Source organism: Prosopis cineraria, unplaced genomic scaffold (assembly GCF_029017545.1).
Source record: "Prosopis cineraria cultivar Desert tree isolate PC_DT_omini unplaced genomic scaffold, ASM2901754v1 PC3, whole genome shotgun sequence".
NCBI classification, from domain to species: domain Eukaryota; kingdom Viridiplantae; phylum Streptophyta; class Magnoliopsida; order Fabales; family Fabaceae; genus Prosopis; species Prosopis cineraria.
The window spans coordinates 3,384,913-3,396,436 of record NW_026555334.1 but is presented as its reverse complement, the minus strand read 5'-3'; the positions used below and the strand labels follow the sequence as shown (position 1 = coordinate 3,396,436).

At 34.3% G+C, this 11,524-nt stretch overlaps 1 protein-coding gene across 3 annotated transcripts; it reads left to right on the top strand.

The window, feature by feature from the left end:
- The first annotated feature begins 2,584 nt into the window (after nucleotides 1-2,584).
- On the top strand, nucleotides 2,585-10,943 carry LOC129305738 (zinc finger CCCH domain-containing protein 5). 3 transcript variants are annotated; one of them, XM_054945771.1, is made up of 9 exons: nucleotides 2,585-3,072; nucleotides 3,391-3,543; nucleotides 3,650-3,787; nucleotides 3,975-4,133; nucleotides 5,660-5,752; nucleotides 6,793-6,909; nucleotides 7,171-7,266; nucleotides 7,778-7,995; nucleotides 9,210-10,943. In XM_054945771.1, exons 1-9 carry the CDS (start codon nucleotides 2,695-2,697, stop codon nucleotides 10,213-10,215), a joined length of 2,358 nt encoding a protein of 785 aa, XP_054801746.1. In that variant the 5' UTR covers nucleotides 2,585-2,694; the 3' UTR covers nucleotides 10,216-10,943. The 3 variants fall into 3 exon arrangements, with proteins under 3 accessions (XP_054801746.1, XP_054801748.1, XP_054801747.1); XM_054945772.1 differs by having other exon boundaries at nucleotides 2,586-3,072; nucleotides 7,171-7,245; XM_054945773.1 differs by lacking the exon at nucleotides 7,171-7,266.
- The last annotated feature ends 581 nt before the right edge of the window (nucleotides 10,944-11,524 follow it).

Here is an 11,524-nt window from a genome sequence, read left to right as displayed (position 1 = left end):
TTCTATGGATTAATGTATATGATATAGCAATTAATTCAAAAAAACTTTGGCTAAATGTACAAGAAATTTGACAAGCCATTCTTAATTTTTATTGACCCACGTTACTAGATTGCCAAGTTGCATTAGTTAATTCTCAGGTGACGTTAGTAATTCCCAATCAGGCAATTTCAAAACATACATTCAACATTTTTCAAAGTTAGGTTAGAAAATTCCCAAATGAAGTTACTGGATCTCAATTTGTGACAAGTGATTTCTCCTTAAACAAAGATTTCCCAAGTCACATTAGGAACTTTCAAAACCTACGTTTGGCATTTTCCCAAGTTAGATTAGGGAATTCCCAAGTAAGGTTGTTGGATCTCAATTTGTCACAAGTGACTTCTCCTTCAATAAAGAATTCTCAAGTCACGTTAGGCACTTTCAAAACCTATGTTTTGGTATTTTCCCAAGTTAGATTAGGGAATTCTCAAGTGAATACAATTGCATCATTAAATGTCTGGCCAACACCTATAAATAAATCTTTCCAATTTATCGAATTAACCTTAGGAAATGGTGTAAGAGCATTTTGTGTTGAACATGACAAATAGGGTGATATACTTTTAAACTCTTGCCTACAAGGAGATCCTAGCAATGACCATGGTAAGAAATCTTCCATCCTGCATTCAGAATTACTCATAGGTCAATATAAATGGTGATTAAACTAATTAAAAACACAAATAACTAAGAACAACGACTTATTCCATTGAATAATCCATTGCTCCATGTATTTCATTATCATTTCTCTTAACATACACGTGTACTGATTTATCATTATATTTTATCAAATGTTGTACTCTCTCATCATCTAACAGATCTATATATGTGTTTTCACTAAACTTCACTGTAAATTTCTAGTCAACTATACTACTTTCAACTCCTATCATTAATGACACCATCTTCAATAACTCTTCATGATTTATACTTTCTCTAATTAATTTAGAAATTAATCTTCCACCTTCATAGGTCATCTTACCTTGTAAATCTCTTACAAAATGTCCTTTAATATGAAAATAACAAGATACTTTTTTTGCTGAAATACTTGTCATATGAGAAATAAACCTGGAACAACTAGAAGCAACATAAAAATTTATTACTTCATAATTATCCTTTCTATAATCCCAACCATGATTACAACAATTCAGCATCTATATTGCATTTTTTAACATTAACGCACTTTTCATCACAAATCAAAAAAATCCAACATCCATGTTACATATTTCTTGTTTTTCACTCAATTTTTTCAATAGCATCGTTCTTAGAAATAATTTATTGTGTGTGTCTATATATATAATTTATTAATCATCAAAAAGATTACTTTTTCTCTTAGGTATAAAAGAAATAGAAATGGTGTAAGACAGTATTTACAAAGATTTAAACATTCTTTGTGTACCTATATGACAGAAGACAAAATATAAAAGAAACAATGCATGCAATTACCTATAGAAGAGAAGACAAGATGATGACCCAAGTGATGATACGCTCCACTAATTTTTCCCCAACAATTTCCCATACGAGAGCACATCATATTAGAATTTTTCATGCTCAAAAACAAGAAAACAAAGGACATGAGATTAGCTTTTTTCCTGTTACCTTTTAGTGTTTAGTGAAAAAACAATTTTGTAAAGTTGGCTTTGTTTTTTATCCCATCTTTAATTGAGATTTCTATATTTTATGGTCCTCAACTGGGATTAATATCTTTAGGGAGTCCTTAATTATCATTTTCCCTCAATAATGAATTAAAAATCAAGTCTCATTGTGCCTTTGTAGATGATAAGGGTGTTGCTATTCTCTTCCTTCTCAGTGATAGGGATCGTAATGGATGATTTTTTTTTTTTTTTTTATGATTGGCATGTTAAACGAGAGGCTTCAACCTTTGGAGGTGAAATTTTTAACAATGGAATGAGTGCTTGATTAGGCTATCAATCATAACCTTGATAAGTTTTGTTTTGAATCTAATTCAAGAATAATGTACTCCTGGTAATTGAAGATGCCCTGCTATCTTTAAAAATATCCTCTTTAATAGGAATCTTTTACGGAATTGTCATTTCTTTTATGTTTTCAAGGAAACTAATGCAATGACTAATTGAATTGTTAAGGGTTTGTTAAAAGAATTGTGTCGGATAGGGTTGTTAAACCCCAATTCCTTTTCAAAATTTTGCAGGAGATCGATCATACTGGCTTTCAAGATTTCAAATAATTTGGTGTTGTTTTTGTTTTTCTAGTCATTTACTTTCATTTGTTTTGGATATAATTTGGATCTTTTGTTGTTTTAAAGGAATCTCCTTTTTGTGTTGCCAAAAAAAGTAAAAGAGATGTAAAGTATTTAGATATTATATCTAATTATTCTTCCGCTATTTAGAAATGATAATTACTTTATTAAATATGTTTTGAAATAAATTTTTTTAATGTTATTCCCATTAAAAATATAAAAAGATGTACGATGATTATAAAATTAAATTTACAATGGAGTAAAATTTAAAAAGTAACAATAAACAACCTCCACAAGTCCACGAGCCACATGCGTGATATTAAGTGCCAAATCCTTGTAACAAGACTCTCTCTGTACACTTCCTCTTCGGAAAACATTGCTGATCAGTATTCGATGCGCGTAGAAGGGAAAAGGTTAACACTGTAGAGTGCTTGGAAGAGAAAGACGCCATGGAAGAATCACCGAAGGTGGAAGAGGGAGAAGAGAGGCCTTTGCGCATTGAAAACAACGATGAAGATGAGAAGGTTGCGTTATCGGTAGGCATGAATCGGAAGGAGAAGAGGAAGGCGATCAAGAAATTGAAGCGGAAGCAAATGAGGATGGAGATAGCAGCGAGGGAGCGCGAGGAAGAGGAGGCTCGGCTTAACGATCCCGAGGAGCAGAAAAGAGCACTACAGATGGAGCAGGAAGAGGCCGCGAGGATTGAGAGGGAAAGGAAGCTGTTTGAGGAAAGAGAGAGGGCCTGGATCGAGGCTATGGAGAAGAAGATGAAGGAGGCGGCGGAAGAAGAGCAGAGGAAGCTTCTCGAAGACACTCAGAAGCAACAGGTTTGTGAGGGATTTGACTTGTTCCCTTCTTTAAGAAATTTAATTTTCCTATCTTTCTTTGTGTTTCTCAGCTAAGATTATTTATTTATGTCTTTAATAAGTTTTATTCACGTGTCCTTTGTAAAATGCACGCCATTGTTATGCATTGAACTTCCTTTGTTTGTTGAGGGAGTTTGCACGGAAAAACGTCACATGAATTTGTTGGTTTAAGGTTGGAAACTATGATTCTAACCATATGCATATTCAAATAATACTTGTTCATCTATATATACACAGTGAACTTTCTATTTTAAATGAGTTTAGAAATATGTTCTACAGCAAGACAAGGAGACTGAATTGGATGAGGATGATGAATGGGAATATGTGGAGGAAGGGCCCGCTGAAATTATTTGGCAAGGAAATGAGATCATTTTTAAAAAGAAAAAAGTGAGGATTCCCAAGAAGGATTCGCTCCACCAAATTAAAAGGGAGGTAGTTCTTTTTATCTTCTCATTCTTTTACCAAATTAGGTTTGTCATCAGTTTTATTACTTTTGTGGTAAATCATTGTACATTTGTTGGTTGTGCTTGCTCTTCAGGATGCCGATAGACCTACATCAAACCCTCTACCTCCAGAATCTGAAGCTTTTGCTGATTACACGAATTCATCAGCAGTTTCTGCACAGCAAGTTCTTGAGAGTGTTGCACAACAAGTGCCAAATTTTGGAACTGAACAGGTTTTTTCTTTTTCTTTCCTCTTTAGGCCTGTACATAATTTTTTATATGATTTATTACATAATACAAAAAATGTGTTGTATCCAGTAACTGTGACTTTATGCCAATATCCACTACGATTGTCTTCTTAATGTGCTTGTTAGGGGTTATATTTCCTAAATTTTTACTGTGTCTTCTTGTGTATGGCAGGATAAAGCTCACTGTCCCTTTCATTTAAAAACTGGAGCATGTCGATTTGGTCAACGCTGTAGCAGAGTCCATTTTTACCCTGATAAATCAAACACACTTCTTATTAAAAACATGTATACTGGTCCTGGCCTTGTTTGGGAGCAAGATGAGGGGCTTGAGGTCTGTTAATGCTGCTTTAACGGTTCATTGTATCCTAATAAAAGTTCCAAATATCTTTTGCAGATTTATTCTATTAATATCGTTACTCACTCTATGGGCATGCTTTGATGTTTGAACAATAGAATACTCTTTTTGGTCTAAATGCAGTTCATCTATTAGAACATAATATCAATAGCTTGAAACAGGTTATCTGTATTTAGGATTATTAAATATATATTTGTTTACTTGTGCATGTGAAACTTAACTCTTTTTTTTTTTTTTGGTTGCATATGCCTCATTAAGGCGCTACAGGTTATTTTGTTATTTCTAGTGAAATTATGATATAATTAGAAATGAATTCCAATTCAAATTGGTCAATTATTCAACACTGATTTTAACGTTGCTACATGTCACATCCTCCCCCACCATTCTTGTTCAGAAGTTTGGTGTAATTTGGTGGCCTGGAATTCACTCTTCTTTATTTTTCAATATTCAACAACAAAATTCTTCATATAGATGCTGCATATGATGTGTCTCTTTTTTGTCAGGAATGTATTATTTTTTATTCTTTTATTTTTAGAGTTATCTCTGTTCTTTGACTCAATCATAATCAGAGATAGATTGCAAGACTCCTTTTGGTGGAGGTTCATGATTTTGGCCAGGGTTGATTGAAGTTAAAGTTCATAGATGTTGTATCCTACTTGCTAAGCCTGGGAATATCTACCACATGTTGACCCTGTCCTTGTATTAGTTATTGTGATTTATAGTTCTCTTGCTCTTCTTTTTTATGATATTTGTTTGACTTCTCTTTGTTATTTTTTTCCTGTTTCTACATTTTCCAATATTCTAATTGAATTCTTTTGCTTAAAAAAAAAAATAGTATATCATCCTTGTATTAATGACTTGTACGTGGCTTCTCATATTTGAAAAGAAAAATTGGTATTTCTCAATGGTTCAATTACTTTCATGTCAATGTAGCATTTCATATGGAACATGCATGCGTGGTGTCCAGATAAATTTTTTAAGATTTATCACATAATTTTGAATATCATAAACTAATAATTTACAAGAGATCTCCTTAACCCTGAGTAGTTGTCAGGCAACATCCAAGTCGTGAGTTGTGGAGCTGTGTTCCAGATTAATGTTATTTCATCCTAAGGGTTGGTATGCAGGTGACCAAAAAAAACATGGATGCACTTAGTGATTCTTAAAAGATGTCACCGAAACATTTTTCTGTTTTGGTGTGAGGGGGATGCTACTCATAACTTACCATTTCATTTGTTATCATTTGATCATATAATATCATCCATATCAATATGAAACATGTTGCCCAAGCTTTCAGCAGAGTTGTCGCCCACAAAGTTGTAATTATTCTAAAGCTGAAGCTTCAAACTGTGGCTTTAAACTGCCTGTTTATTGCTCTCCAACTTTTTTTTTCTCCCGAATATTCAATTGGATTGGTTAGGATTTGGAATTAAAGTCTGCCTTCCATTAGCTGTGCTTTTCTGACTTCTTTCTTTTTGTTTGACTTGTTTACCTCTTTTCAGTATACAGATGAAGAGGTGGAACGTAGTTTTGAAGAATTTTATGAGGATGTTCACACAGAGTTCCTGAAGTTTGGAGAAATTGTGAACTTTAAGGTCAATTTTTACTGCATGTTTTGTGTTTGTATTCCCTAAAGATGTGAAACTGCTTCTCACTTAATATCATGCTAGACATGCTTTTTCATGCATCGCATAAAATCTGGAGAATAAGATGCACTGTTTATGCTTTATGAATACTACGGCTTGTTATAAATTTTATATTATGTATTGATATTGATATTAATTCTGTATTTTAGCAAGAATCCATATGCATGGTTGTATAGAAAACAAAGAGAGCCACAGTTGGGGTGTAAAGAAAAAGACCCAAAAATATTACTGAAAAGCTTGATGTTGTGTATGTTATATTAAACTGACCAATCTAACTCTTTTATTCATTGTTGTCTAGCATTATGATTATTCCCAAAAAAAAAAAAAAATGCTCTACTATAACTCTTTTTTAACTTGCAAGAAAATACTTTATAGCTCTTGTACTAAGTGCACCTTTTGGTTAACAACCCAAAGGTTTAGTTGTTGATGGAGTACAATGGGATCGTGCAATCCATGTGCCTAATCCCAGTTAGTTGGCAATGGTTTGTCGTCGTCGTCTCATAATGGGTGCACTGTTAGCAATTCTTTTCTTAATCACTGCTAAATTTTTAATAACTCTTGACAGCAGTTACACGCACAAATTTGACTGTAATTTTTGCCTCATTAAATTTGGCATTAATTTATTGTACCTTTTTTTTTTTCTATCTCTATTGAAACTGCTGTGATTTTTGTATGTAGCAGTTTCTCACTTTCTTACCCACTCTTACCCCCTTCCGTTTTTCTTTTCGCTTCTGTCTTTCTTTCTTTCTTCTTTCTTTTTTGACATAATCCACTCTGCTGTAAAGGCCCCTGAAGTCTAAAAGGGGTTTTCAATTTTGTTATTTGGGAAGCAAAAGGGAAAATTATAATTGCAGCAAAAATGTGTAGCATATGTTCCAAAAATAACAATTTGAAGAATTTGGGCTGCTTCCCTTTCCTGGTTTTACCTTATCTCTTGCTTACATAATTTCATGCAATCTCAGTGCAGTTCTTCTATTTATCTCTGGCAGGTGTGTAAAAATGGCTCCTTTCACTTGCGAGGGAACGTCTATGTGCATTATAAATCAATGGATTCTGCTGTCCTTGCATATAACTCAATCAGTAGTCGTTACTTTGCTGGAAAACAGGTTTGCATCCCTCTCTGAAGCATACATCATGAGAATTTTTAAATGTGATTATAGCTTATATGCCTTTGGTCTATCATAGGATTTCACTTCTGCCATGTCTAATAATCTATTAGTTTCCCATTTGTTGCCAGTTACTTGGTAAGTTGGGATATCTACTCACCAGATATATCTTTTTGGGCTTTGTATGGTTAAATGCGAATAGTTGAGTTTCCTGACATTTTTTTTTTGTTTGTTTATGGACCTGTTTGTTTTTCCTGGCAGATAAGGTGTGAATTTGTAAATGTGACTAGATGGAAGGTTGCAATATGTGGGGAGTATATGAAGTCAGGGTTCAAGGTGCAGTTATGGTCATGTCAAGTACATTAATTTTTCTTTTGGCTACAGGAGTTGCTGCCAAGCATATTATTTTTGTTCTTTGTAGTTTACACTGAATGATGGGGCGAAAAATGTTTGAGATTGATAAAAACCATCTTAGGTTAAGTAATGGAGGGTAAAAATAGATTAGGAAAAGTAGCGTTAATTATTTGTAACTTAAAAATTCTTGATAAATATAAGAAATGAGATTTCCGATAAGACAAGCATTATTTTAATTAATATTAATTTAAGATTACAATTAGTTTCCTTTGATGTATTTTATCTTAATATGTTCTAACATCGTTAATTTGTTAGGATGTCGTACATTTAACTATTTGTGAAGACTTCGAGTTATAATATTTTCTTTTTTCTACTTATCCTTCCTTACTTTTGTCCTTCCCTTTAATTCTCCTCTCTCCCACTTTTGCTGATGCATGTTGTTGGTCCTACATCATACAGTAATACACTTGCATTGATGGTAATCTGATCTTTTTTTTCTTATGTACCTTAACAGACTTGTTCTCACGGATCAGCTTGCAATTTTATCCACTGTTTTCGTAATCCTGGAGGAGATTATGCATGGGCTGACTCTGACAAACCACCCCCAAAGTATTGGGTGAAAAAGATGGCAGCTTTATTTGGTTATTCTGATGAACATGAGAAATTGATGGAGCAAGATGCTTTGAGTGCACTGAAGAACTCAAGCAAGAAACAAAAAGCAGATTCAGATAGGTGTGCTTTCAATTCTTATTATTTCCCCCCTATCATACCACTTTTTCTCAATATATATCAGGGTGAAGGTGTATTTTTGCCCCTGAAGTATTTTGTGAAGAGCATGCAGCACTAAACTATTTGGTGTAGCATTTTTGCCCTTAAAATAGTTAAAACATAGCATTCCTTACTCTAATGTTAAATACTCACAAACATCCGTTTGTTGGTCAAACTACCTTCATCTCACATCATATTAATGGTCAACGTCTGTTATTTAACATTGGGGTAGAAAATACTACATTTTAATTACTTTATGGGCAAAAATGCTACACCAAATAGTTTAGGGTGCTAGGTGCTTCTCAGAGAATATTTCAAGTGCAAAAATGCACCTTTACCCTATATATTATCTGGCTTATTAATTTCCACTCTTGTGATGCTTTGATGCTTATTAATGTATGTGTTACCATCTAATCCAAGCTATTAAGTGGAGTGCTATAAATCTCATTAGATGATTGCACCAATTCATACACTAGTTTCCCCTCCACAATCTGTTTAAATAATAGACCCTTTTAAGGTCTTTATCAACATTTAAATGGCCTGCGGAACGTCCAACTTTCTTAGAGGGTATGTGGAGAAGGTCTGTTGTCAACAAGGGGTACAAGAATAAAAAGCCTTGCAAACTTCTCATTCTCAGTTTCTCAAGATGTTATGAATTCAATGGTTGAATGGGGAAAAAAAGATAATTTGATGGATGCAAATTATGCAAATATTGTAATGATTTTGTCATGATGGAAGAACATTTGAGTAAAAGGGGTTTAATAATTCTCTTATCCGAAAAAGGAAAGGGTTTGATAATGGTGACTGTCTTGTTGACAAGATTCTCAACCCGCTTGGTTTCAAATCATGTGAACAAGATCAAGCTCCCAATTAAAGAAATTGTCTTGAATTTATTTGTGAAATCCAAGAAAAAGTTTCACAGGTAGTATTATACATCTTGGCTTTTACACGTTCTGCACCAAACACAGTCTGCATGTCTTTTAAGGGAAATAACTTATATTTGCAGCCTATATATACTTGTATATATTGAGCAGGATATGTATCAGGAGTAGTTTTGTAGCAGTGACGTTAATTTGCATTGCCTTTTTGATGTGTTATATTGAGTTGAATTTTGTCAGCATTTCTTCGATTAAAGCATGCGATTTATACTGGCCTTTGCTGTATCCCATCTCTTACAGGTACCGTTCAAGAAGATCAAGGGAGATTGGTGAGTTCAATAACAGTGGTTCAGGTAGAAGAAGAAAACATAGGAACGAACGAAATCAGAGCAGAACTCCCAATGAGGAAATATATGAACAAAATATCAACTTGAAAGACTACCATAACGGGAAAGGTGGAACTTCTGATTCTGACTCTGATAGAGAATGGTCAGATAAGGAAAAACGCCATAAACACCATAAACGCCATAGAAGAAGCTCAGTTAATAGGAACAAGGATGAGGAGAGGAGCCATGAAGGGTATCATGATGTGATGCATGGGGACAGTAAAAACCAGCATCAACACCATAGAAAACGCTCAACTAACAGGAACGAGGGTGATGAGAGAAGAAGCCATGAAGGGTATTCTGGTGAAGATTCAGATGCGACACCTAGGGACAGAAAACACCATCAACACCGTAGAAATTGCTCAATTACTAGGAACAAGGGCGATGAGAGGAGAAGCGATGAAGGGTATTCTGATGTGGATTCAGATGCGGAACCTGGGGACAGAAAAAAACACTGTCAGCACCATAGAAAATGCGCAACTAATCGTAATGAGGGTGATGAGAGAAGAAACCGTGAGGGGTATTCTGATGTTGATTCAGATGCTGTACCTGAGAACTGGAAAAAACAGCATAGTAGTGAAAGAAGGAGCTCAAGAAAAATGAATAGAAACAATGATGAGGCTGGACGTGGGGATTGGTCAGATAGGAATAGAGATAGGAAATGGCATAGCAAAAGCAGAAGCTCTAGACATAGGAGCAGGGACTACAGATATGCAACTAGTGATACTGAATCTGACGCTTGTTTATTTGATGGAGATGGAGACACACAAACTCAACGTCATTCTTCTAGGAAAAGCTCCAAACACAGGAGATCTGGTTCTCAGGATGATTATGAAGATTATGAACACAGAAATGAAGTCAACAGAGACTGGTCAATGGAGGACAGACAAGAACATCACCATGAAAAGAGGAAGAGTTAAAAACAAAAGAAGTTGGAGTCCCATGATGATCAAGATGACAAGAATGTTCACTAGGATCGAAAAGGAATCGGGTTTTATACAGACAGCAAGGGGACAAACATCGTAATATTTTGAACTCTGGATTCGGATGAGCATGTTGAGAGATGGTTAGTAATGCTGATGATGGCAGTGATTGGTTGACACGATGGCTGTGAAAGGACATTGTAATTTGTGACCCCAGAATTGCATTTTAGTGTCAACGTGGCTAATTTACTAGAGGATGGAACAATCTGGTGTTTGGAATTTCAGTTCGTGATCATCTTTTCCCAAGGTTCCCATCTTTCCTGGAATTTTTCATTTCTTTTGGACCGTGGAAACTCGAGAAACTTGATTTTAATTAGTGGAGTTATCATGGGTCTCTTGAAGCTTCCAGATTATTGATGTTTGATTCAGGCCTCTCTAGCCAAAGTTTGATTCTCACCAACTCGCTTTGGAAGGTTAAGGTTTTCTGTAAGGTAAAAGCTTTTATTTGTACTTTGGTGCTCAACTTTGTGAACTCACGTGATAGATGCGTAGAACCATTGTATTATATCACGTGGTGCCAAAACTAAGAAAGGAGCTGGCATCTTTAGTTCCAAACTTAATCAAGATGTGTGTGCGCGCGCGAGCGCGCGAAATACTGATTTGATAATAGATCATTTATTAATAAAATGCACTCTGCGCTTTCTTGCTAGTGCTGTTCAGTGTTACGTAGCATATTCTTTGTATTTTTATTTTTTCTTAAATTTATTTATTTATTTATTTACTTTGGTTTTTAATGAACTAGTGAAGCTGTAATGTAATGAAATATTTAATAAGCTGTCCTATTTTGATGAAGTTCATTATCTATTAATTCTCTTGAAATTGTGTGAATTTCGAACATTATGGATGTTTATTTTGTAAAAAATGTCTTTTCTACACTATCTTCCTGATTGATTGTCTTGGTTATTACATTCTTAATTTAGTTAAAAATTTGAGATGAAATTAAAAAAGAGAGAAAGCTGACTTCACATATTTAAAGTATATGATAGTGTTCTGCTAATGAATCTGTTAGTACTTAGCAAGATATCTGTTATTCAGTGACTTAATAACAAAATGGAAATTATGCGTTCGTCAAGTGTTAGACCTGAGGAAGTTAATTTTTATTCGAAAGAAAGAAAAACTCTACACGTTTGTTTGAGTTTCTAATGTTCGTATTTCTTCTAATATTTCCTTACAAATCTTGTTTCCTCATGTTTGTGGGGAAAACGACGTTGATATTGATTCAAATTATAGAATAATTTTAAACTAA

Coding starts and splice junctions, on each gene's coding strand:
- LOC129305738 (XM_054945771.1), top strand. CDS start 2,695: ATGGAAGAATCACCGAAGGTGGAAGAGGGAGAAGAGAGGCCTTTGCGC. Junction 6,910..7,170: donor GTTACTTTGCTGGAAAACAG/GTTTGCATCCCT, acceptor TTTTCCTGGCAG/ATAAGGTGTGAATTTGTAAA. Junction 7,996..9,209: donor CAAAAAGCAGATTCAGATAG/GTGTGCTTTCAA, acceptor CATCTCTTACAG/GTACCGTTCAAGAAGATCAA.